Genomic DNA, 25175 nt, shown 5'->3' on the forward strand with positions numbered 1-25175 from the left:
TTCCACTTTGTATCTAGGATTATCATAATCATCATCATACAGCACAATCACAAAGAACACAATGACACACGTTTTCTCGTTCTTTTTACCTATCTAGATTGCATACACGTTACCTCTGTTCGAGGTACACCCAGCAATCTTCTTGATACAAGTCAACTCCCTGCTCAAACGGCCTTTTTCCATGGTACTAATAGGAGAAAAACTTCTCAAAACATGGGATATCAACTGGCACCCGCTCATCAAGCGGATTGCGCCAAACCGATTGAGTTATAATAGTTGGTGTGACACCACATATGCTTTCAGTGATTATGATTATCTTCTGAGTAGTGGTGGGAGGGGGGGTGAGTGGATCGTACAGATACGAAGGATAGCAGCGTACTCGATACTACTCGCCATGCGTCAACTATCCTCACAGCGCACAGATTCGTCATCGTTCTATCAGGCTGCCCAACGAAGTTCTTTACTTGTGATAGATACTATGAAAGTACCACTTACGAGTCATCCCTTGTGAGGTTACATTCTAAGTTGTCATTGGATTACTGATTGTGATTGAAGTGCATACGCTGAACTGTGAGGCACTCTCCTAGCAGATCTAATACTCAAATCAGTACTCCATGAACGAAATGCTGACGTTCACTCCCCCTTTTCTGCTTTTTTCCTTCTGATAGTGTAGAAACTCCGTTGTAACCACGGTCCCAGTCATGGTTAAAGCGGTGACTGGCTGACATAGATCGTCTTCACAACATATGCACCTATCTATGCAGAGAAGCCCCCCCCACCCCTTCCGTTACAATCACTAACGACCTACGAGGAGGGGTAGGACAGTACTATCACATTGCAGATAATGGCGGCGCTGAAACTGTTCACGCGGAAATCTTTGCCGGTGACACTTACCCCTACTAGTATCAGTGCTCAGATTTGCGCAGGTTAACTTGTCTACACTATGGATATAAATGTGCTCCCCATTACTACTTGGTCTTGACTCTTGATCACAGGGCACTCAGGTAGTCTGGTCGAACTTGATCATCTCGTACGAGTTATCTTTGATTGTCTTGATCCCTTTCTTTCAGTCTCTGAATACACTAGCATTTTCGACACCAATAAATTAAAGAAACATGGAGACAGGCCTTTTCGGGCCGAGCCTTTACTGCGTCGAACGTGGAGAGGAAATACAGAAGGGAATTATTTCCGATATTTTGGCTATTCCTGGACTCAGAGAATCCTGGGTTCCAAACGTCGGGCCCCAGCTATTTCATCCGGAGAATCCAGTAGGGTCCTACGACACGCACATAAAGCCATGTCCAATTGGAGAAAGTATCTCTTGGACCCGCACGCTGAAGGAATTTCCCAATACTCGCCGTCCTCTGAAGGCGCCTCCTCGCTCTGGCCTAATTCCGCGCGGAAGAGCCCATCTGCGGCCCATGTCTGAGACGTTCGATGTTCCAGACACTCCATATTGGCATGCGGTCGCTGAGATAACATATGGATATGTCTGGTCCATAGTAGACGATAATGTCCTTTGCAAGGACTGCGTGCGTGGAACTGCCACATGTTCCCTCCTAGCCACGTTTCCCGACTATCATCACTTCTGCCAGGATATGTCCTCTGTGCTTGAAATAACGGCAAAGCGCACAGTGGAATATATCGCTCATGTTTATCGCTGCCATCCCCATGGTGGAGAATATCATAAGGTGATGGATACCTGGCTTGCCACAGTGCAGGCAGTCTATCTTGACGTTCTTCACCCAAAAGCCGAAAGCCTAAGATTTCCAGAAGACGAATTGCAAAGTATCCGTTATCGACTGATCAATGCGGGTGCCCGGGGTCTTGTTCTGCAGGCGAGACTTGAGAATGGCCTTTTGAAAGAAGATGAGCTCACTCTCGACGCCATCTCGTTTGCCACGGTGGCCATGCACGATGCCTGTGATTACCGCCATGACAACCAAGCCAATGAGTTTTATAATGTGGTAACCATTGTCGGTGCGCATTGTGGCGTGCCAGCAACTAACATGGTCCGTCGACTCTGTGTTGATGTCTGGGCCTGGGCCCTCGATGAGGGAGCCGACTGGGTATTGTACGTTGCTGGGCGTTGCCTGGCCTGGCAGCTCTACATGGCGCGGTATAAAACAACAATCCTCTTTGAACACCTGGTTCCGCCAGATCCGAACAATCAGCGAATGGAGGACCCTTATGGTGACCCCGTTCTGAATAGTATGAACCCGCTGCCACCAAGTGCACATCCCTACGACTTTGATCTCCGCAACCGATGCCACAAGAAGGATCGGTACGACGAACTTTTGCGCAACTGCTTAGCTCATTTTGAAGACTGCTCTGGCTGCTACCAATACGATAAGGCCTCCTGGGAAGCTCGATTGTCACTCATCGGTAATGCATACGTGAGGAAATACTTTGACTGCAGTTGCTTGAACACCATAGGCACGTACATGATCCTCGCTTGCACGGAGCCAGTCTGGTGGGCTATTGATTATGCTACAGATTATACTGGGCCAATGGAAGAATGGTCACCGATGCTTTGTTGATCGCAGTAGACATGCAAGGAATGGGGTGACAACAGGAATGGTCAGTCAGAATGGTCCGTCTAGATGACTAGTGTTCAGCTCGAGATTGTGTGTTCTTGATTCCAAATTCTCATCATTAGTTCTCACCAGATTTCATTCATAAGAAAAAAGAAGTAGTGATTGGTAGGATGAAGAAAGAGTTTGCACCGTTTGGTTTGGTGGTAGTCTTTCCTGTTTTGTCCCGCATTGACCTTCCCTTGAAGTCTGTCAGTCTCTTCCACTTCCTTCTATTGGAAGCAAGAATCTCTTCAGCCCGTGAGGGATGTCAACTGAACATGCCGTTGATCCTCTACGCAATGAAACCTCCCCCGACTTTGGGTGCAGTGCGTAGGATATATCCTGATCCATTCACAGTACCTATCCTAACATGCTGAATGGCCTATACTAAGGAGTTGAATTTTGACTAGGGCGCTACGTATCTTCGTCATCCCAATTGCTGCCGCCCAGAGTCACCCTTTTATCAGTCGGCTTTCTGTTGGATCCAATTTACTTCAACAGCAAGCATCGCCACACCCTCTATCGTGCTGCAGGCTTCCAGAACGGGATGATGCCACGGCTGTCCACGTCTTTGCCTTCGTCTTCTGCTCTGCTTTATGCTTTGTTAGCGTGTTAGCACGCTTTGGCAACCACACTTTGACTCCATTCGATGTCTTTTGGATATGGACGAGCAGAAAGCCCAAGAACTGAGGGAAACCCTTCAAGACGCAGCCAAGGCTTCCAGAGAGGGCTCTTATCTTCAGTATACCTAATATAGACTAATTGGACGGAAGGCCACGAGCGCAAATGAACTATAGAAGCAGTTCCACCTAGTGTTGCCAACAATAACATTACTCTCAATTTCAGCCCAACTGTAGGCTGCTCCCTCCATAACATCGCCTCTCTGCCAGGATGTACGTACACTTATCTAGTTCTTCTAGTTTCAAAGAAAATTGTGACCACGATTGAATCATTCATTTTACTGTGATCACTTTCTTACCTGCTGGCTATATCTTACCCTTCACACCTACTAATACCCAAGTATTACTACTACCTACCCAAGTAAGTCTGTTCTCACCCAACCAGTACTCACAGAGAAAGCCAAATATCCCTCCCTCCCCGCCCACCCAACTGTCCTCATCCTGCGACCGAGCCATTTCATACCACTTATATCCAGGTTTCAAAGAAATAATTTCGTTCTGCTTTACACTTCCTTTCCTGCAGGGCCCTCCAGTGCCGCTTCGCTTCGCTTCTCTTCTCTTACCCATATCAGCTCCCTACCGTCGATGCTGCTTTCGTTCAGATAATTTCAAGAACTTTCTATATAGAACGGTACATTAGGATCTATCTATCTACTTGGCAGTATACAATACAGTGTAGAATCAATAGACATTCTTTTTCTTGTTGTTGTTCTCGTTACGGAAAGGTTGCCGTATTTTGCTCCTAATAATTTAAGCTAGTCCTATCTAGCTCGGATGTAGTCTATCTCGCTCTTAAGATTTCTCTGTGGCCTTTTTCAGTAAGCGACTATATGCTAGTGTAAGAGATACTCTGTGGATACTGTAGAAGTTGTAGTTGAGGTCGGGAGCTTATGATGTGGTTGTAGCTGAGTAGGTCACTTTGGCTCTCCTTTTGGGACTATGGTCGGCTTGGAATGATACTATGTTCGCTTCCAAGTTGTCTAGAGATGTTATTGACGGGAACTACAAATTGGAAGAGAAGGCTTTCGTGCTACTCATCTGAACTCGCTGATCAGTCAAGCTATGTTCCATCTGTTTTACATAGTTACTACAAGTCCAGGTATTGCACATAATATGACTTATTTGGGTGATGGTCTATCTAAATGGTCTACCCGACAGCTCAATTTTATAACGAATCTTGGTTTGGCAATATGTGTTCCAGAAGACGATCTAACGCTCAATCAGTCATACTGGTCTTCTAGAAATTATCCACTGTTGGCATTTCACGTACCAAACGATGGGTGATCATACTCCACCACAATAGCCTAACCGGCCCGTGCTTCGTTGCAAGGTTATGCGAAAAGATCAATCAGTCAGTTATGCTTTTAACCCTTCACCCAATCATCAGATCTTACTTACACACCCCCTCCCCCGTTTCCGATGCCCCAGGCCCGTCCCAGCCGCCCAACCGAGGCCTGGCTCACTGCAGTGGTGAACCTGTAGAAGTCAGTCATGCAACTGGACAGCCATGAAGTGGGTGACCTACTGTATAGTGGATGTTGAATCCGATGCCCAGGCCCGTCCCAACCACCCATCCGAGGCCTGGTTCTTCGAAGAGTGATGCAGATGCCGTAGCCTGTCAGCTTTTTTCCCAACACCAAGCCATGATTAACAACGACTTACACAACCCAAGCGCCCCTCCCCGTGTCCGATGACCCAGGCCCGTCCCTGCCACCCAACCAGGGCCTAGTTCACTGCAGTGGTGAGCCCTACAAATGTCAGTCATACATACAACCAAGCAATCACTGGTGACATTGAAGACTTGCAGTATGAGGATCTTGGATCCTATGTCCCAGGCCCGTCCCAACCGCCCAGCCGAGGCCTGGTCCACTGCAGTGGTGAACCCTGTAGATAGTCAGTCAGCCACACATTATAAAGTAGAGATAATTCGGAAAGCTTACTATGTTGCTAAAGTTAGTTAGTATGACCCAGGCCCGTCCCGTCCACCCAGCCGAGGCCCGGTTCACTGCAGTGGTGAACTGTAGAGGTTAGTATGTCCCAGGCCCGTCCCGTCCACCCATCCGAGGCCTGGCCCACTGCAGTGGTGAACCTGTAATCAGTCAGCCACAAATTTATCCAGATTAATGAGCTAGAAGTCTTACTGTGCTGTTGGGGTTAGTCGATATCCCAAGCCCGTCCCATCCACCCAACCAGGGCATGATGTGTTTGTCGGGTAACACTCTACAGTCAGTCGATAATGCAGTCTTGTCCCAACACTGCGAATCTAGCAACGTTACTTCTATAACCCCCAACTACCCTCCCCCTTCCGTGTCCGATGTCCCAGGCCCGTCCCTGCCACCCACCAGGGCCTTGTTCACCACTGCAGTGAACCCTGTAGAAAGTCAGCCATATCTTAGTCCAGGAGCCATTAACTGGAAGACTCACTGTGTTGTATATGGCGAGTTGTTGTCCCAAGCCCATCCCAGCCACCCAACCAGGGTCTGAGGTTCACCACTGCAGTGAACCCTGTACGTGTTTAGTGACAAATTCAATCAAACGAGCAGTCAATGGGAAGTCTCACCGTATGTTGGATGTTGAATCCGATAACCCAAGCCCGTCCCTGCCACCCATCCAAGGCTTAGTTTGTTGCGAAGTCAATCTGAAGGCGGAGCCAGTCAGCCCTATCTTTTCGCGAGTCTCGCATGCAAGCACTTACATGGCTTCAACCCCCACCTCCGTGTCCGATGTCCCAGGCCCGTCCCAGCCACCCAACCGAGGCCTGGCTCACCACTGCAGTGAACCCTGTATACAGTTAGCCACACATACAATGTGGACATGCTGTGATTAGGAAGACCTACTGTGTTGTGGATGTTGAATCCGTAGCCCAAGCCCATCCCTACCACCCAACCAAGGCTCGGGGCCGTACAAAGTAGAGGCAGTTAATCGTCCTAAAATGTAAGTCACTCATATGACCTAAACCCCCCTCCCCCGTGTCCGATGTCCCAGGCCCATCCCAACCGCCCAACCGAGGCCTGGTCCACCACCGCAGTGAGCCTGTGTACAGTGTAGTTAGCCACACATGCGATCAGAGCAGTCGGACATCGAAGGACTCACTTCCGATGGATGTTGAATCCGATATCCCAAGCCCGACCCTACCACCCAACCAAGGCTTGGTCTGTTGGAGCGGTAGAACCTGAATAGTCAGCCAGTTACAATCAGTGAGATGGAAGTGGAAATACTTGCCAGTGCTGTGTTGTCGAAGTCTACAACTACGTCCCAAGCTCGTCCCTGCCACCCAGCCAAGGCCTGGTTCGCTCCACCATGAAGGTAAAGGCAGTCAGTCCTTATACCATATAAAAGCCGAAGATTGAGATACTTACTTGACCCAAACCCTCCACCCCCCGTGTCCGATGTCCCAGGCCCGTCCCAACCACCCAACCGAGGCCTGGTCCGCTGCAGCGAACCCTACCAAGAGTCAAACACACTACAAGCAGAAGGACGAGAAGCGAAAGGCTTTACTCACTGTGTGACGGATGTTGAATCCGATGTCCCAGGCCCGTCCCAGCCACCCAACCGAGGCCTGGTTCACTGTATGAACCCTGCAAGATGTCAGAAACTACGAAATAGAGAAGTGAAAGAGGAGTCTAACTGTGTGTTGGAGGTTGAACCCGGTGACCCAGCCTGTGCCAGCCAGCTAACCAAACCAGGGCCTGGCTCGCTGGAGGCTACAGAAAGTCAGCCACAATACTATTCAGGAGCCATAAATGGGAATACTTACACTTAGTGCTGGATCACCAATGTCTACTACAGCGGCCCAGCCCATGCCTAAAAGCTAACCAGGGCTTGATACGCTGGAGGCTGTTGAAGTCAGCCACACTACTGTCCGTGAGCGATGAATGAGAGGACTTACCCCAGTGCCGGGTCACCGAAGTGACCCAACCCGTCCCTACCAACCAACCGCGCCTTGGTTCGCTCAAGGCTGTGAGAGTCAGTCACACTTCTATCTGTGAGCCATAAATGGGAAGGCTTACATCTAGTGCTGAGCCGATGTCTACGTGCTACAACCCAAGCCCATCCCTGCCACCCAACCAGGGCCTGGTTTGTTGTTGATGTCTGTAGGAGACACGGAGTCAGTTATTTATCCAGATAAGTCAGGGTCACGTTCAGGAGCACGAGTACTTGCCGTGTTGTAAATGTTGAAAATACAATGGCGACTTATGACCTTCGAGGCCCGACCCATCCGTTCAACCGAGGTTAGATGAAGTTCTTCAAGAAGACTGTACAAAGTCCGTCACGTCCAGATGTGGCAGCTGGTATGACTCTGCTTTGTGTCCAATGTCGACAGCTAAACTGCGTCGAATAGCCCAGGCCCGTCCCTGCCACCCAACCAGGGCCTGGTTTGTTGCTGAAGCCTTTAGAATATTAGTAGACATGCACGTGCAATGGGAGCAATGGTTGGAACACTTACTGTAAGCCCCTGTGTTGAAACCGAGCAGGTATATATAATATAGTCTTCCAGGCCCGTCCCATCCACCCATCCATGAGGCCAGAAGTGTTGTCGCGCCTGTGAAAAGTCAGTAAACGGGTAGGCAAGCCAGGGAATACTCAGCAGTTACTGTGTTATATGTGGCGAGTTGTTGGCCCAGGCCCGACCCATCCACCCAATCATGGGGCCAGAGAAGTTGTCGCGCTCATTGTAAGTCAGCAAAAAAGCGAAGTTCAGCTCAAGAGTACTCACTGTGTCGTATATAGAAGTAAGTGTATATAATAGGGTCTTCCAGGCCCGTCCCATCCACCCAACCATGAGGCCAGACCCGTATGAGTCCTAGACGAAGTCAGTACTAACTATGTAAAAAATCAGAGAATACTCACTGTGTTGTGTTGTCGTGTTGTTCTCTGTTGTCCCAGGCCCGTCCCTGCCACCCTACCGTGGGCCAGAAGTGTTGTCGCGCCTACGATGAGTCAGTAAAACAGGATGTAAAGTCAGGGAGCACTCACTGTTGTGTTAGAAAGTATATATAACCCAGGCCCGTCCCTGCCACCCTACCTTGGGGCCAGGTATGTCGATGAGCCTGTGCAAGATTAGTAAATCGAAAGTCATTTGGAAGCCAACTCGGATGTAGTCACTGTGCTATTAGATCGCAGGTGCGTATACATATATAAGGTCTTCCAGGCCCAGCCCATCCACCCAACCATGAGGCCAGACCCGTTATGAGTCCTGTGCGGGTCAGTAAATCGGCAGTCAAGTCAGAGAATACTTACTGTGTCGTGTGTGGTGTGTTGTTGTCCCAGGCCCGTCCCATCCGCCCAACCGAGGCCTGTCGCGTGTGGGTGTTCTGTACCAGTCAGCCAGTATGATCAAAAGCTAGTCAGAAGTACTCACTGGTCTACAAAATATGATAATTCAGTGTCGATACCCTGGCCCATCCCATCCGCCCAACCGAGGCCAGTCGCGTTTGGGTGTTCTGTGCAGTCAGCCAGTATGATCAGGAGCTCATCAGGGAAGTACTCACAGGTCTACAATGTATAGTTGAGTGTCGCTACCCTGGCCCATCCCAGCCACCCAACCGAGGCCAGTCGCGTGTGGGTGTTCTGTGCAGTCAGCCAGTATGATCAGGAGCTCATCAGGGAAATACTCACAGGTCTACAGTGTCTAGTTGAGTGTCGCTACCCTGGCCCATCCCAGCCACCCAACCTAGGCCAGTCGCGTGTGGGTGTTCTGCATAAGTCAGTCATCTTCAACAGCTAGTTAGGCGGGAGTACTCACTGGTCTACTGTGTCTAGTCGTGTGTCGAGATTTCCCAGGCCCATCCCATCCACCCAACCGAGGCCAGTCGCGTTTGGGTGTTCTACAAAAGTCAGCCAATATCAGTAGATAACCGGGGATACTCACTGGTCTAGTGTGTCTAGTCGTGTGTTGAGATGTCCCAGGCCCGTCCCATCCACCCAACCTAGGCCAGTCGGGTTTGGGTGTGCTATAGAAAAGTCAGTCGCGCTCAAATACAGAAAGGCAAGACACATGGGGGATAGATAAATGGGTAGATGACAGGAGATAGCTGGGATTACCTACTAGAAGATCTGGAAGGTTAGTTGGTAAGTAAAGGCAGGCTATGTGGCAGATAGATGTCAGTAGATGGCAAAAATGGCAGAAATGGCAAGAAATAGCAGATAGATGGCAAGTAGATGAAAGTAGATGGCAGGAGATGACAGGAGATGGCAGAAGATAGCAGGAAATGGCAGATAGATGTCAAGAGATGGCAGATAGATGAAAGTAGATGTCAAGAGATAGTAGAGAGATGGCAAGTAGATGGAAGTAGATGGCAGAGAGATGTCAAGAGATGGAAGAGAAGATGAGAAGGAGAAGAGGAAGAGAAAGGCAAAGAGATGGCAGAAATATGTGGGAGAAGAAGCTTCCAGCCTCCCTGGGGGGAAAGGGAAGAGTTTTAAATACCAGTGAATCTTTCCCTTACGACATGGTGAATAAACCAGCTTGATTTGACTCTGTCACAGTTCTGAGTTCATCGTAGCAATCCCATGAAAACCTCAGCAGATTTTGGACGTAAATGTAGTATCGTTAGCATCAGGATTCTGCAATATGAGGGAGTTGGGCACTAACAATAGGTCCTATAGCTCTGCAAATCCATGGAAAACGCTTGTAGATGAGTCCAAAACGAAAGCATATGGCTAGAAGGCTCTGTCTGTATATCCTCATAGATTGTCAAGGTTGCAGCTTGGTTGTCCTTGGGTTGTGTCAGGGTGTGAATGGGAAGAAGCTGGAGTGAAGTGGTCGACGAAGAGTCAGTCTACTATGGGAGTAACACCTGCCGTATCGGGCAACGAGACGCGACTACCTCGTCCTGTCACTTCACAAGCAGAACAGCCTCAATACCGCAATAAAGAACTACAGTACAGTATGAATACAACAAGACGAGTGTTACTGCTCTATCCCTACACTGGGAGTAGGAGAATTCACGTTTTGTAGGGAAAGTGTTTACTCTCGAGGTATAGTCGCTATAGTTCTGTTGGATGGAAATCCATGGTACTACAGCCGAGAGCCAAGGTTTTGACCAGGTCTGGTCTAAGTATAGGATTGAGGCTCCTGCCCAGTGAAGTATACTTCATACAGCTGGGTATTACTAGTGACATAGCTATATGAGTCTCCTGGTCTATCGTCGGCCAACCTCCCAAAGATTAATGAGTCTTTAGCAAGCGAGTCTGTAGCAGCTTTAAGACCTTTGCGACTACATAAGGAGAAATGACAGATCCTACATTATAACAGCTGCTGAAATATATCTGGTTATCCGGAAGCAAACCGAAGCTGTAGACACCTGCGAATCCAAGGTAATATTTCGGGCGTATTAAAACGAGCTTCGAACAGCGGAGGCATATTCCGGCTGCCATCACCATTAAATAAGGGACTTTCCGACAGGTTGCTATAGAGAGAAACCGGGCCAAAAATAGAAGGGGCAGCCGTTCGTATATTGTACTATACCAGTACTGTAGCACGGCTTCCTGAGTCTACGAGACATACTGACGTTATAGTAGGAATGCAATTCCACTTGATTATGTCGATATTACTACATCGGGCTACAAAATATATACTACAAATACTACAGGCCACTAAGCAGCAGCCAGCCTTCCGAGACTAGAAAGCAGATGATAGTATAATAGTAAAATCTTAAAGGAACAGAAATAGTAGAACTAGTTCTACAAGACTACTCATGTCATCTACCACGTAGAAATAATCCCAAAACCCATGCTGGCAACCCACGTGCTATCTGTCTCAAGACCTCTCGACACGTTATATGCATGCAGACCAACAGAGAGGAACATACTAAGAGAATGGCCGAGCGTAGGGCATGCCAAGACGTCACTAGTGGTGGAAAGCCAAGATCGACGGTGGCCACGCAGCTTCGGGGATTATCTGGCGGGGGGAGGTTCTCGAAGATTGTCAATCGATTGGCTAGTATTGCATCCCCGGGTTAGTAGTGCACTTGAGTATGGAGAAGGCACAGTGGGAATGGTACGTATCTCGCCCGAGCGACTAAAGCAGTACACTTCTGGATCACGAAAAATGAAGATCACAGGATTGCGGTGTAGTGGAAGTCATTGGAGGACAATGGCGGTAAGTGAAACTGGGCTTGGCAATGCTGGCACATGAGATAGCGCCGATGTGGTTTGGGAAGCAGGAAGTTTTTTAAGTTTGTGTGCCATACGGGCGCTTGGAAGGTTCAGTCAGGCTACAAGCTACAAGAGGGAGGATACCCAATATTGCAGCAGAACTTGGATGCAGTGTCGATAGGAGTAATCTGCAGGCAGAGCGTCATGGTGGGGTTTCACAACAGGGAATGTTGCGGTTTGAGATAGCGCTTACTGGATTCTTGGAGGAGGGGAGGATGTCTGGGGAGAATTTTAAGATACGCACACTCCCACTTACACATTGAAAAAAAAAACTGATTTCTGTAGAATTGATCAAAACGAGTATACTATCTTCATTTACGGCAAAATTCTTCCAAGCAGACTATTCCATTAATTATTGTTGAATCCATCTGCGCCTGCAATAACTGGCGGTGAAAAAGCAGAAGCCGTGGAATGAGCGACGGGCGGGGCGCCGAACCACAGATTGGCTGGCAGGAGACACTAAGTCGATAGTAGTAGTAAACAATCCAATGGTTTTGCTTCACACCCCCCGGTGGACGCAGTCTGGATCCCCAATGGCCCCCCCTCTTTGCAAGCAAGGGAAGTAAGTGATTTACTTCCAGTCTGCCAGGGCAATTGATGGTGCAATCATCCAGCTCACTAACATTCACACCATCGCGTGGAAGGATTTAGCTGGAGGGGCTAAACGGGGACACCAGAATATTTCCACGGGTGGGAAACTCCAAAAGGTACCTTGATCCCCCCCCTGGTGGCTGATGGTGCTGATTGGAGACCATCACTCCATTGACATGCAGGGACATGATCCAACTACTACTAATCCCTCTTGTTAGTATTATCCGTTAGTCTTATTGGTGAACTGTAAGGGGGAGGAAATCTCACCAGCAGCAGACACACACACACACACACACACACACATATACAACACGGGGTGGTGGTGACATGCCCTGCTGCAAAGAAGAGAGAGCAAGAAAGAAAAAACAAAAACAACAAATAAAAGAACAAAAAATGATAGATCGGTCTTTTGGACCTATCACACTGAATCTTCAATAGTATTTAACTTTCGGGCGAGTAACTACTATGCGGGGAGTCTTTTTTTCTTTCTTTGGGCCTTCAAAGCAAGTGTTTCGATTTCTCATTATGCTTCGTGCTTGACTATTTCAGGACGGGTTTGCTGAACTGGCGTCAACCCCGATTCTACACAGGGATACGATCATCTGGCAGTTCCACACTCTTAAACTAAAAGTAGCCCGTGTTTAAAGACTGAACCGGTTTGGTCTGCCGCCGGGGAGGGTCTTGCAGGCGCTTGCAAAGAAACTAAAATCGAAGTTGGCATGCCTGGTCGGTGAATCTTTAGTTCATCTTTCGTAGTCTACTTCTACTTATAATAAGACCTGTCTCGAACCCACCCCTAGTTAACTACGCTATCTATCTATTCATCCCTTCCTTGCCAGGTGCATTCATTCATCCCGCAAATCCTTCCCCTTTGTCTTTCATTTTCTTGGAGCAATCCCTACACTGTACATCGTGACTATCCCTAAAACGTGCTGATGATCCTCGTGTTCTGAAGATCGACTGACCCTCATCATTTGTCCCTTGCCAGCAGCCAACTTCCCCCCTCTCCCCCTCTCAGAACCCTAATCTTATCGGGTTCTCTGTGTCCTCCTGACATACTCCATAGAACACATCCTTTTCCTCCTTTCGTTTTTTCGTTTACTCTCTACCTCCATCTTTATTTCGATCGCTTTTCTCCTATTTCTGTTTATAGCACAAGCATGTTGACCCGCTGTTGATCGCGCATTCTTCACTGCTCTCCTGACTGGTGCCATTTGGCAGGGAGCATGTGAATCCGGCTGGACCGCGTCATTCTTCAGTCAAATACATCCCATCCCGCTACGGTTCTCGGCCCTGGAAGTGCAGGCCAGGCACAGGCACAAAATAACGATGGCGGCCACGTTCACATGCCAGCGCCCCGATCTTCCTGGTGGCTCTTCCAACCATCGTCCTCTTTCTCCTACGATCTCTTCCCCACCGCTCAGCCCAGCGCCAGAGCATACATCTACACCTACATCCTATTTGATGACAAAAGTCCCTTCTCTCTCCATGGTCTCACCCGGTGTGAACGACCCTGATTCAAAAGAAGTATACGCCACTACCCTCGAAGTCACCGATATCACCGTGGGGGCAGGCAGTCCGCCCATCGTATCTATCCCAGTAGTCGATGAGCAGCTCTCCGACGGTATGGAGACCACCACCACCACGACTACTCCATCATCTTCCACGAAAACAAATAGTCGACGAACCTCCAAACGCAAAAGAACAACCTCACCTCCATCACCAACAACAACCAAAACTCCTGAGCAGCTTCACTCCTCGCGACGCTCCAGCCCTCACAGCCAACACAGCTCTCTCCACTCACACCGTCGCTCCACAACCACAGCTTCTATAACACCGATATCCGACCGAACAGCCCGGCGTGAAGACCTGATAGCTCTGCATCGTGAATCATGCCGTCTATTCCAAGACGACGGCCGCCTCTCTACATCCAAACCTAGCCCACGAGCATCAGCATCAGCATCAGCATCTCGACCCCCATCTTCCAGCACATCACGTACTCCTCCACGACCTCTGCGCTCTGCATCCAACGCCAGCTCCCCACCTACATTGCGAACACCACTCTCCATCTCGACTTACCCAGACCAAAGCATCCAAAACGACTCCCCACGGGCTCCAATCCGCGCAGCTACATTCAGTGCCTACGAGCCAGCATGCACGTCTCCCGTGCAACCCACAGTCACCGTGATCGACTGGACATCGCCCTCCACACGGAGGCGCGAATACGAAAAGATCGACCGCGCCAGTAGTGGAGTACGTGGATTCTGGCGCCGAGTAGCGCCGCGATGGTGTCAATTCGGAGACCACCGCACGCCGTTCTTCGAAGAGGGCAAGGATGGAAAGGGGAACTATGAGGGGAGTGTACGGCGGTTCCGTATGGATTTGCCAGAAGAGTGCGAGAGTAAGCGGGGAGGGACCCTTCCAAAGGGTTTCAAGTTAAGCCGGAAGACGGTGATTCATCGAATGGGAGGGAGAGTGAAGACTGCTTAACCATTTCCTGGAGTAAATTATAGTCTTAGTTGTTGCTTATCAGTTCCAGCGTGTTTTTATTTCTGGCGGATGATTGATTGCATTTGATACCCAGCTAGATGCATTCTTTATAATGATATACGAATCATACCAACACCATGACCAGTATGCATATGCACTATTCAACACAGCACACGCATAACATAGTAATATAGTAGTATATTTCACAAAACACAAGTGACTTTTCCATAGAACTCCAAACCAAACCCCAAAATCACACACACAACACACACACACACACACACAGAATAAAAATAACATGAAATAGATAAGAGAGGTATCACAACATATCAAAATCATCCAAATTATCACGATATTGCATAATACTCCTCTTAATCTTCGACGAGTCCACCCAAGTCACGAAATCCTCCAGATTCCTCGTAACAAGGTACGCCGGATCCGTGACGACCTCCGTTCCGACGCGAACATGACCCTGCTCGATGAAGGTAACAGCCTAGAGGAGCAGATTAGCATATAGCGTTTCACCCAAAGGATAATATAGTAGTAAGTAATTAATATATGTATATACCGTTTTAACATTCTCCACCATCCCACTCCTGGCCATCCACACCGCCAACCTCCTGCGACAAAACGCACTAACCGTAACCTCCCTCTCAACTCTCGAAAGTCCCGCCCCTTGTTCCCGACTTTGCTTCAAAATCCCCATGCGGAACAACTTATCCAGCACCTCGGACTCCAACTTCTTGCGTACGGGATCGCTCTCAGGGTCCAGTTCGGATAGCTTGTGGGCCAGTTGGCGGAGGGATCCGCATAGCTGGTTGTATTTGCGGTAGTCGAGGGGGTCTTGTAGGTGGTAGCGCGTGCGGATTTGTGATTCTCGGTGGTTGTTGTCGGATTTGTAGGTGTGGAAGTCGACTTTGCGGAGGAGTTTTTTCTCGTGGTGTTTGAGGGCGCGGGGCATTTTGGTTTATTATGATCCCCGGAGGAATGAGGTGGAAATGGGTTGGGGAGGGTGGAAAAGATTGGGGGAGAGTGAAGGTGGTGATGGGTTTTGGTTTGGCTGATAAGAAAATTTTGGGGATAGAATTATTGGAGAGGTGGATTTGTCGGGTAGAATGGGTGCGCATGGGGGTGACGGGAGGTTGTGGTTGGTTGGAGGTGGGGCGGTGTGGAGGGCGGTGGGTATCGTTGGTGGTGTGGTGATGGGAGTGCTAGACTGATTAGACACTTTGTATCGATATAATGCTGGAACGCATATATATTGATGTGAGATTCTCGTGTAGAGCATGTCATAATCAAAATATGATTATTCACTTGGTGTGCAAAGCAATGTGCTAGTTTAGTTATCTTGGTACAATGTGAACCAGTTGGGGACAACGATGATACAATTAGCCTTGATTTTGATAGTCTATCGTCTATACCACCATTCTGTTTATATTCTGTAATATGTATTCTATCTATATAATTCTAGTGTCTCTGTTATACATGTACAGTCTCATCCTTCGACACAGCAGCACTACGGGAGAAATGTCTTCAATCCCATCGCAATCCGCTTAATCTGCTTCGCATAGAAGGAGCTCTCCAATCCAGCTCCAATTCCCTTCAGTGGAAGCAACCGTGCAAGGAACGGCATCGGAACCCGGTTCAGCACCAACTGCGCTTCCTCATCCGAAACGCTCTCGTCCATCAGAATCAAGGGCAGTCTCGGCTCAATCGCAGCCGGGCGTCCGATTCCCACCACGTCGCACGCATTCTGCTGCAAAGCAGACATGGCGCCAGCACGGGTCCGGAAACCGCCAGTCAGCATAAGCACAAGATCCGGGAAGCGCTTGCGAGTTTCGGCGGCAAATTCGATGAAGAAGGCCTCCCGAGCAACAGTGCTCGGGCGTTTCTCGGGTCCCATCATCTAAGACATGTCAGTCTGAACATGAGTATGAACAATTAACGTGTGCTGACCGTGGGGTTCTCGTAGCTGCCGCCGCTGACTTCCAGAAAGTCAATGCCTGCTTCAATGAGAAGTCCGATCTGTGTCATCGTGTCTTCAAACGTCGAAGAGCTGTGGTCAGCAGAGTTGAGCTTGATGCCGATAGCAAAAGTCGGCGGCACCACCTCGCGGATCGCGTGGATCATGTCGACCACAAATTTGGCTCTCTTCTCTGCCGTCCCGCCATATTCATCGGTGCGTTTGTTGGACTTTTCAGTCAGCTTAGATCTTTCGGATACTGGGTGTAACTACCTTGGCGTTCAAGAATTGGTCTGTCAATTAGCTTACGACCAGTAGCAGGAGTGCAGTGACATACCAATCAAGTAACCGTGCGCGCCATGCAGCTCGATTCCGGAGAATCCGCTGTCGGCCATCAGACGGGCCGTGTCCACAAATTGACGAGTGACTCGGTCGATATCAAGCTGAGTCATTTCTCGGGGTGGCGAAAAAACGAGCCAGGTGAGCAGGCGCTGCACCAAGCCCTCACCCATGTCAAGAGGAATTGCACTAGGTGCAATTGACGGAGCCAAGACACCTCTGCGGCCTGCAGCCCGGGGCGTTTGTCGGCCAGGATGGCAGGCCTGTACGATACACGGGGTGCCATGCTGCTGGCACGTCTTGGCGTACTGGCTCCAGCGTGCAACTAGAGCCTCGTTGCCTTCTTTTCCTGTGTACTCAGCATGCAAGGCAGGATCCCAAGGGTTTCCGAGATGGTCCACATCCACCTGGACATTTCCTAATGATCATATTGCAGTTAGAAGCGCACTATGTGTGTCGACAGTGGGTCGCTACCTGTAAGGAGAGCCCCCCAACCTCCTTGTCCCCATTGGTCGTATGCCTTCAGCAACGTTGGAGTTGGCTCATTGCCTGAGCCGGCCAGTGCCTCGGCCATCGCAGCCTGAGCGAGTCAGACAAATCATGATTAAGCTTCCGGGAAATTGAGCCACCCACCTTAGCTAGGCGGTTCGGAAAGACCAGCCCGCAGGGAAGCTTAACGGGATCATGCAAGGACGCCATAATGTGTGTGTGCCGGTGACAGAAAAGGAAAAGCTGAATGCGACCCTGAAAAACTGGGGGTTGCCCGGGATAAGTCACCGGCGGCCCGAAAAAGCAGCCGAGGCCAGAATCCACGTGGAGGTTTGTTCATGGCGCAATGTGGGGATAGCCGTTAGCATCGAGCCAAGATTTCTGCAGATGCTTATCGGTTCCGGCAACTATAATAACTATAAGCATGTGAAGAGCATCATCTACTTGTGTCAAATTAAAGTGAGTAAAAATGATCAGTGAGTTGGAGCTGGTATGGGACCTAATTACCACCCAGATAGACGAGCCGACTCCCATTATTGCCGAGTCGGTCCGTGCTTATAGAAGAGATCATAAGTCAAGATGAAACAGCACTATCCTCTCAGTCTGACCCCAATTCTGAGCTAATCAGAAAGTATCAGTCATCCAAGCTTAATGAGGGACGAAATCCGCAGTTGGGGTAAAATCGGAGGGAAAATGGTCCCCCGCGTGAAACCTCGGACGACCGGATATCCACGGTCAAGATAGCCGGACATCGGGATGCAACCTCCCGACCACTCGGACAATGCAGGGTAATCCGTCCGTGGAACCACCATTTGACAGCTGTGACAGGGCCTTTTCGAGTCAAATCGAGCTATAGCTTCACCCCTGGCCAATTACCGACTTCAGCCCAGTGGAACCGATCGGACGGGGGGGGGAGGGTGACGGGCGGAATCCATCGCCGATCTAACAGGGCCTGCACGAGCTGCAGCTCTATTGCTTAGCTTGCAGAAGCTTATCTGTACGGTCCGTGATGGAGAAGACCCTGCGTCTGGGGTGAGTCTGTCATCTTATCCCCACTTACACATGCCAGTGACCCAGGTTGCCTAGGTTGATGCATCCTGGTCATATATCACGGTCTGGCCGCAGGACAGCCTGACCATCACTCGTCTGGGTGTGGCTAGACTCTGTCTGAATAGAATAGATTAAATTGGAGTGATCAGCAACAGCAGGACAACTAACATGTGAAGCAGCGAGGAGGTGACTCACTCACTGGCAGATGTCGTTGTCCTTCCCCGCACGGCGATGAATCCCTCCATCACATGACGCTGACTGCAGGTGCAGGGGTATCCATGCCCGATTCGGAAACTAAAACCTCGCACAAAAGAATGCTAACGGGTCGATTCGGAATCATGGGGTAGACAGATATCCACTGTAATAACTACAAGGGGGATGTCGGAAGATGAAGGAAGCTACGAGTTCCGTCTAGCGGGATTCCACGAAAAGGCAAAACTATAGCCCGAAAAAAAGATCTGATCATTGAATCATCCGTTTTATCCATCACAAGACCAGCATCTATGCTAACCAAAACTAGTCCGACATCGGTGGTATCCGACAACAGAATCGTCATTAAGAGGGGTCAGAATCCGTGAAAGAATGGGGGTATACAAAAGCGCATCCTTCCAAGCAGGATCCGGGAAACAAAAAGCGCTCGAAAACAGAACAAAGCCAGTATTTTAAGAATGAGATGCCGGAAAGCTAAGCAAAGAAATTAAGCTCACAGCTTAGAGTTCTTCTCGGCCTCCTCAGTCAGAGCCTCCAGGGAAAAGGCGCTGGGTCCCAGGCTAGCCAGGATAGAGCCAACCTCCCGCTCCAAGGCCAAGACCTCGGTGTGAGGGTTGTACATGCGGGCCTTGATCCAGGCATCCAGGTCCTCGTCGCTCATGCTGCGCAGGGCGGTTTCGCGGTCGACCTTGGCCTCCTGTGCCGCCCGGATGACGTTGCGGGCCACAACGACAGAGACCTCACGGATGCGGGTCAAGTCGGGGTAGAGAAGGCCACGCTCAATCTCCTCGGGAAGGAGAGCCTTGGAGAGGGCCTCACCCGAGGCGTAGATCATGCTGTCGGTGACCTTGACTGACTTGGAGAGGATGGTACCTAGACCAATACCAGGGAAGACATACATGTTGTTGCCCTGGCCGGGGTAGTAGGTGCGGGTCTCGCCAGCAGTGTTGGTGTATGACATGGGGGGGAAAGGAGAACCAGAGGCAAACAGCACGCGGCCATCGGTGTTGGTGACGGCGCTCTCGTAGTCACATTCGGACTTGTGAGAGGGGTTGGACAGAGGGAAGACAATGGGGGCAGTGTTCCACTCAGCCATCTTGCGCAGGAGCTCGGGGGTGAAGACACCACCGATGGTAGAAAGACCCATCAGGATGGTGGGCTTCACATGGTCAACAACATCTTCCAGGGTCTTCAGCTGCAGGCCGTTGTTGTCCGTACGGGCAAAGTAGACCTTGTGATCAGCGAGCTTGTCACCACGATCAGCAGTGACAAGACCCTTGGTGTCGACCAGGTAGAAGCACGCGCGGGCCTCATCCTCGGTCATGCCCTCGCGGACGAAGAAGTCAACAATCTGCTTAGCAACACCGACACCGGCGCTACCAGCACCGAAGAAGACGGCGCGCTGGTCCTTGCAAGGAAGGCCAGAGCGCTTGACAGCGTTGATAACACCACCGAGGATGACAGCACCAGTACCCTGGATGTCATCGTTGAAGCACGTGTAGTTGTCACGGTAACGCTCCAGAGCAGGGAAGGGGTTCTTGAAGTCCTCGAATTGGATCACAATACTGCAACGCGTAAGCAACAAATCCAGTCGGGTCGATCATGCATGAGCCACTTACCCAGGCCAGCGCTCGGTCAGAGCAGCCATCAGCTCATCCAAGAATTCACGCTCCTCCTCGGGAGTCACCTTGTCGCGGCGGCTGCCCATGTACAACGGGTCTTCCCGGAAAGCCTTGTTGCTGGTGCCCAGATCGAGAGTCAAGGGCAGGGTGGCCTCGGGGCGAATACCCGCGCAGGCAGTGTACAGAGCCAGCTTACCAATGGGAATACCCATGCCGTTGATGCCAAGGTCACCCAGACCGAGAATCCGGGAACCATCGGTGATACATGTGATTTCGACGTTGGGCTGGGGCCAGTTGGCAATGACAGCGGCCAGGTTGCCGCGATCCTCCCAGCTCAGGTACATACCTAGACGTGCATGGTTAGCGGCCGATTCAGCCCGTGATAAGCACGCTAGACAGGGATTCGCCACACACCTTCGGGCTGCTGGTAGATCTCAGACCATCTCTGGCAGGCTTCTCCAACGACGGGAGTGTAGATGAGGGGAGTCAATTCCTTAGTGTGGTGTTAGCTCATTGGCTTACAAGAAAGTGGTTCTGCAGCTGCAGGCTTACCCTCAAGTGGTCCGTGACCAGACGGTAGAACAGGTGAACATTGTTCTTACGGAGAGTGCTGAGGTAGAGGAACTTGTCGATGGGGGTCTGCTTGAGAGCCAATTGAGCGAGGCCTGCAACGCCATTAGCTTCCAACCCCATCCGACCAGCATTCCTCATCTACGGATATACGCACAGCGAGTCTTCTGGGTCTCGTATGACTCCGCACGCGGGGGCGTCAAGCCGTAGGTGCGGAGATACTTGCGAATGTAGGCAGGGTTGGCAGTGTCATAGTTGGCATCACTAGACGTAGAGGAAGGCATTGTCAGTAACTAGGATGGCAGAAGTGAAAATGTGATAATGCCGTCGAAGACGGGAGGCAAAAGACGGTACTTACACAGGTGCCGCATGGTTCACCAAGGAGGTCGCGTGGACGGGACGGCTTTGCTGAGCGGGAAATCGAGCCATGGTGGAAGGCTGAGTCACGGCCAGGATACTCTTGGAACGAACACCAACGATATCAGAAGAAGAGGGGAGATTGAAGGAGGCAGCAGAGCTGATGGCAGTGGAGGAGAGGATCAACTGAGGCGAGGAGACGACTGGTGGCAGTCTGATTTTATGTATTCCCTGGGCTAGTCGCATTGAACCCCCCTGAGTAAGAACCCACCGCATGCCGAAGTTCAACCAAGCAAGTGTCTCAACACCGGTCGTGATCTTCTAACGAGGTCGTCGTCAAGACTATGAACCAGGGCCGTGGATTGATTAGGGATGACAGCAATCGGGAAGAATCGGGATGCAAGGGACCACTCAGGATGACCGGGACCGGTACGGTGGGTATCGGGGTACAATGGTTGCATGGCAGCGAACCGTTTCGACTGGGTCGCTGGTCACAGACACTCTGTGGTGGGAATTATGAAAAAAAGGCGAAGCTTGGGAGGGAGAAAGGTGGAAATTGAACGGGTCAGATTGGGTCAGATTGGGACGGGTGTGGAGTAAACTAAACGGGAGCTCGCTCCGAATCCGACAAATGCGGAGAAAAATTGAAAAAACATTTGAGACGCACAGATTGTTTTTGGTCCTTTTGATTCAGCTTCAATTCATGGTTTTTTTTTTTAATGTGAAAGAAGAAATTTTGAATAAAGGCGCAATAGATTGACAAATCCCGTGAGGGGCTTGGACCTTCCAAATGTTGAATTTCGGTGTTTGGGGGGTGGGAAAGAGAAAGAAGATAATGAGGAGAAAAGTTGAGGTATTTCTCGTTCCAGGACGACGGCTACGTTGTAGTACCGAGTACAGCGAAAACACAACACACAACTCACACACGACCTGTTCGATTTGAGGTGTTTATTGTGTTTATGCCATGTTTTTGGGTATTGTTGCTGTACTCCTCTTGCTGTTGTTGGTATTTTTGTTTCTATTCCTAATTTTTTGGTTTTCGTTTACACACAATCACTCACTCACTTACTCATTTACTTCCTACGGAATACACATTTTCTTTCCCTTTCCAAAGTCCGAGTGGGGGGAAAGAGGGACCTTCTTCTTTTTTCTTTTTTCTCTCTATTTTTTTTTTTTTTTCTAAAGTCTCTTTCCCGTTGGGATGTGGTGGCAGCTGACATACTTACAACGGAAATTCCCCCTTGTTTCGGTAATAGATGGTTCTAGATATGGATCCCTCTTGCTCTATGAATTGTTTGTTGGATAATAATTACAGACCTATACCAGAATTATACCATAACCAAACAGGATTCCTGACAATCCATGCGTATTGTTGGGGATGCATAAAGTACGAATTGTAGGTGTGAGTTGAGAGAGCTGATCGAGTCACTAGCATCATCAGTCTGGATTGTACGGGGTACTTGTCAGTCTTCTGGCTCATCCAGATGCACTTCGGGTAATCCCTCTGCAACTACTGGCTTACTGTGTACAATTATACTCCGAGCGCCCGAAAGTATGAGATCTACCAGTGTAGAAACTAGCATGGGGGGGGTAAAGGGGTTAATCAATTCCAAAAGAATGTGATATCTGTCAACAATTATATCCTGCTTACGGTGGACTGATCTCTTAAGTCCAGGACATCACTTCTTATCGCCGTCCGCCCTACGACGGAGGTCTATACCCTATACTGTATACTGTCTTACGGGCCCCGATTTCCGAGATGGCAAACCCGATTCCCATTCTTTCTGCTGGTCGGATGGTGGACCCGATTTAGTCAGAATTCAGCGTAGAGTCGTGGACATCGGAATCACGCAGCAGACGCTAAGCCAACAAGAGCAAAGGGTCCAGCCATGGTGGTTGAGGTGGATCGGGTCTCATGTGGCAGAGAAACAGGCTAAACTACGCCCACTAAGCCAGCTTAGTTGCCTAAGCTAACTGCCAGGCCCCAAGTCTCCAGACGATCTAACTGAACCAGGAAGGATTCTGGACCGGATGTTATTCATGCTGTGCCAGCCATTAGTCTAAAATAGTCCCGCTAACATTCCCCGCAGCAACGCGGCCCGGACAATGGCCGAGTTCGGGTCTTGTCAGCGGCTGCAAAAAGCCAGCACCAGAACACACACTTACACACACATACGCACACACACATACACCAAATCAGTATGTGTCTGTACTAGTATCGCATCTGTGTTTCGTGTCTTGTCGGCCGATTGTTAGATATACACACATATACGAATATCTTCAAATCTTCCCAAAGCTCATAAAATCCCTCAAACTTGTCCTCAAACTTGTTGGCTTGTCACCCGACATTGACTCGTATTGCCCGGTGTGTGTGTTGATCCAATCCACCACGGAGTATTCCTAGCAAGGGTGAATCGTACCCGGAATACTCCGTGGTGCAGACGCAATGCAAAAAGGAAGCTCGTCGCCCCCATCCCAGACTACCCTTCGAAACACATTGCGCATTACCTGACTGCGCCGATCAGAAATGCGCGAATAAAGGTTCAGGCAAAAAAAGAAAAGAAAAAGAAAAAAAAAATCTTTTATTGTCGTGTCTCCAATTTTGACTCCAAATTCCGCGGTCCTGGCTGCCCAATAATAAAAAGTCTGAAACTTCAAACGGCCTTGCGCCTCGCCGATCGGTCCCGACCGATGGAGCATCCGATGGAGTCGCCTCCTGCGAAACTGCGAAAATCTTCCGTAGCTTCCAGTGAATAATATCTGAGGCAGTAACCCTTCCCTCATGATTGGTCCTCTCCTGCTCGACTTGCTCTCTCGCAGTGGAGAGTAGTATAATTAGTAGTGTAAGTGTGAACCGTGCTGTCTCCGTCGGAAGCACGCAAAATTTCGTCTCCTGCACACGACCAGCTTACGAGGTCGAGGCTCATCTCATTATTAATTGTCAAGTGAGAAATTATCGTGGAAGCTAAACGTGTCTAGTTCTGAGCTAGTGATCAATTACTATGGAATTATGATTGTTGTGCACTGTTAGTGCTAAGTATATCCTCCCTAGTCAAAAGTATAGAATTCGGTTACAGACTCCACTCCCATTGGTGCTCTTGCCGATATACTACTTACTACTGTTGTAGTCGCGTGTGAGCTACTACTAATTCTTGTTGATCTCCAACTCATCTAATTAGGATAGCGTGGGCTGTCCTGAGCGATTTCTTAAGCCATTGGACCCTGATGCCCGTTCGAGCGATTTTTCTTATGTCCAATTTATCCCTCACTTTTGACACGGTGGCTGAAGTTTGTACCTCATCCCGCGCATCCATCCACGCAACCATGCAGGTTTTGACCGGGTTACCCACTTCAGCAGTTCCTCGACCAGCCCCGGACCCGAGCTGCATGGATCACAAAGCTTGACTGGTGCTGATCCTTCCATTCCTTGGATTCAGCGGTTTAGCCGCGGCTTATACCTCAGATGCTTCAAGCACCTCCCGCATTGAACGCCTGATGAGAGAAAGATTGAAGCTGGGTGACTCTAGCCCATGAAGTGTGTGATACAGGTCATACACACTGGAATCTGAGAGCTATTTACTGTTGGCTTAGTCGTCAATATGTGTGACGATGCTTTCCTGGTTTTGGATCCATCGTATCCCACAGCGGTCAACCTGTTTGACATAAAATCGGCGTGGTGGCACTCTGGCCATACTTGACTCATCGGACAGGACTTCGGAAAGCATGCAATACTCCGCGGCCATCGTTGCTAACCTTGCAGGTGTATGTAACAGTCATACCTCCATGTTATCGGTCCTTGTACAGGCTATTCAGGCAACAGAGATCTCGTTCGCCCTTACGTCGTTTTGAAGGACTGCGGTGCCAGCGTTTCATTGCATTACACCATCTGCTACAGCTTTGAGATCACACAGGCCTTGCGTGGTTTACAAAAGAATGTCGAGTCTTGAGATAAGGATATCATGCGATGGTGTATCTATCAGTGAGCCGTTATCGAATCTCGCAGTCAGCCATCCGGACCGTTGCAGTTGTACAGGGCAGAATGGCATATATGATGCTCCGTCTGGGATGATCCAGCTAT

At 49.6% G+C, this 25175-nt stretch overlaps 7 protein-coding genes across 7 annotated transcripts; 2 read left to right on the forward strand and 5 right to left on the reverse strand.

The window, feature by feature from the left end:
* Positions 1-1115: 1115 nt before the first annotated feature.
* BO83DRAFT_453440 (uncharacterized protein) lies at positions 1116-2540 on the forward strand (the record flags this gene model as incomplete). The annotated part of the gene is made up of 1 exon (XM_025536910.1): positions 1116-2540. One exon carries the CDS (start codon positions 1116-1118, stop codon positions 2538-2540), a length of 1425 nt encoding a protein of 474 aa, XP_025384355.1.
* Positions 2541-4986: 2446 nt separating this feature from the next.
* On the reverse strand, positions 4987-7058 carry BO83DRAFT_392254 (uncharacterized protein; the record flags this gene model as incomplete). Its single annotated transcript, XM_025532930.1, has 15 exons — positions 4987-5004; positions 5028-5140; positions 5197-5203; positions 5398-5511; positions 5552-5627; positions 5681-5761; positions 5817-5916; positions 5952-6037; positions 6062-6148; positions 6209-6289; positions 6392-6428; positions 6616-6700; positions 6759-6834; positions 6935-6960; positions 7014-7058. The coding sequence occupies 15 exons, from the start codon at positions 7056-7058 to the stop codon at positions 4987-4989; spliced, it is 1032 nt and encodes a 343-aa protein (XP_025384356.1).
* Positions 7059-7503: 445 nt separating this feature from the next.
* Positions 7504-9256, reverse strand: BO83DRAFT_392255 (uncharacterized protein; the record flags this gene model as incomplete). The annotated part of the gene is made up of 8 exons (XM_025532931.1): positions 7504-7647; positions 7704-7799; positions 7974-8060; positions 8108-8187; positions 8498-8571; positions 8619-8752; positions 9003-9084; positions 9129-9256. The coding sequence occupies 8 exons, from the start codon at positions 9254-9256 to the stop codon at positions 7504-7506; spliced, it is 825 nt and encodes a 274-aa protein (XP_025384357.1).
* A 3587-nt stretch (positions 9257-12843) lies between these two features.
* BO83DRAFT_368291 (uncharacterized protein) lies at positions 12844-14612 on the forward strand. The gene has a single exon (XM_025529818.1). The coding sequence runs from the start codon at positions 13337-13339 to the stop codon at positions 14495-14497; it is 1161 nt and encodes a 386-aa protein (XP_025384358.1). The 5' UTR covers positions 12844-13336; the 3' UTR covers positions 14498-14612.
* Positions 14613-14614: 2 nt separating this feature from the next.
* BO83DRAFT_368293 (snoRNA-binding rRNA-processing protein IMP3) lies at positions 14615-15552 on the reverse strand. The gene is made up of 2 exons (XM_025529819.1): positions 15066-15552; positions 14615-14990 (listed from the first exon to the last, which is right to left on the reverse strand). Exons 1-2 carry the CDS (start codon positions 15456-15458, stop codon positions 14817-14819), a joined length of 567 nt encoding a protein of 188 aa, XP_025384359.1. The 5' UTR covers positions 15459-15552; the 3' UTR covers positions 14615-14816.
* A 386-nt stretch (positions 15553-15938) lies between these two features.
* On the reverse strand, positions 15939-17919 carry BO83DRAFT_381542 (FMN binding oxidoreductase). The gene is made up of 7 exons (XM_025532016.1): positions 17796-17919; positions 17433-17695; positions 17274-17379; positions 16798-17217; positions 16734-16753; positions 16454-16690; positions 15939-16403 (listed from the first exon to the last, which is right to left on the reverse strand). Exons 2-7 carry the CDS (start codon positions 17496-17498, stop codon positions 16014-16016), a joined length of 1239 nt encoding a protein of 412 aa, XP_025384360.1. The 5' UTR covers positions 17499-17695; positions 17796-17919; the 3' UTR covers positions 15939-16013.
* An 860-nt stretch (positions 17920-18779) lies between these two features.
* On the reverse strand, positions 18780-21630 carry BO83DRAFT_345364 (NAD-dependent malic enzyme). The gene is made up of 6 exons (XM_025528746.1): positions 21099-21630; positions 20898-21004; positions 20723-20835; positions 20585-20663; positions 20168-20516; positions 18780-20113 (listed from the first exon to the last, which is right to left on the reverse strand). Exons 1-6 carry the CDS (start codon positions 21371-21373, stop codon positions 19042-19044), a joined length of 1995 nt encoding a protein of 664 aa, XP_025384361.1. The 5' UTR covers positions 21374-21630; the 3' UTR covers positions 18780-19041.
* Positions 21631-25175: the final 3545 nt, after the last annotated feature.

The sequence above is a fragment of the Aspergillus eucalypticola genome (genome assembly GCF_003184535.1).
Source record: "Aspergillus eucalypticola CBS 122712 chromosome Unknown BO83scaffold_28, whole genome shotgun sequence".
Lineage (NCBI taxonomy): Eukaryota > Fungi > Ascomycota > Eurotiomycetes > Eurotiales > Aspergillaceae > Aspergillus > Aspergillus eucalypticola.

Coding starts and splice junctions, on each gene's coding strand:
- BO83DRAFT_368291 (XM_025529818.1), top strand. CDS start 13,337: ATGGCGGCCACGTTCACATGCCAGCGCCCCGATCTTCCTGGTGGCTCT.
- BO83DRAFT_368293 (XM_025529819.1), bottom strand. CDS start 15,458: ATGCCCCGCGCCCTCAAACACCACGAGAAAAAACTCCTCCGCAAAGTC. Junction 14,991..15,065: donor TGGTGGAGAATGTTAAAACG/GTATATACATAT, acceptor CTGCTCCTCTAG/GCTGTTACCTTCATCGAGCA.
- BO83DRAFT_381542 (XM_025532016.1), bottom strand. CDS start 17,498: ATGGCGTCCTTGCATGATCCCGTTAAGCTTCCCTGCGGGCTGGTCTTT. Junction 16,691..16,733: donor ACCAATTCTTGAACGCCAAG/GTAGTTACACCC, acceptor CTGACTGAAAAG/TCCAACAAACGCACCGATGA. Junction 16,404..16,453: donor GCAGCTACGAGAACCCCACG/GTCAGCACACGT, acceptor GACATGTCTTAG/ATGATGGGACCCGAGAAACG.
- BO83DRAFT_345364 (XM_025528746.1), bottom strand. CDS start 21,373: ATGCGGTGGGTTCTTACTCAGGGGGGTTCAATGCGACTAGCCCAGGGA. Junction 20,517..20,584: donor GATCTACCAGCAGCCCGAAG/GTGTGTGGCGAA, acceptor ATGCACGTCTAG/GTATGTACCTGAGCTGGGAG. Junction 20,114..20,167: donor CTGACCGAGCGCTGGCCTGG/GTAAGTGGCTCA, acceptor TACGCGTTGCAG/TATTGTGATCCAATTCGAGG.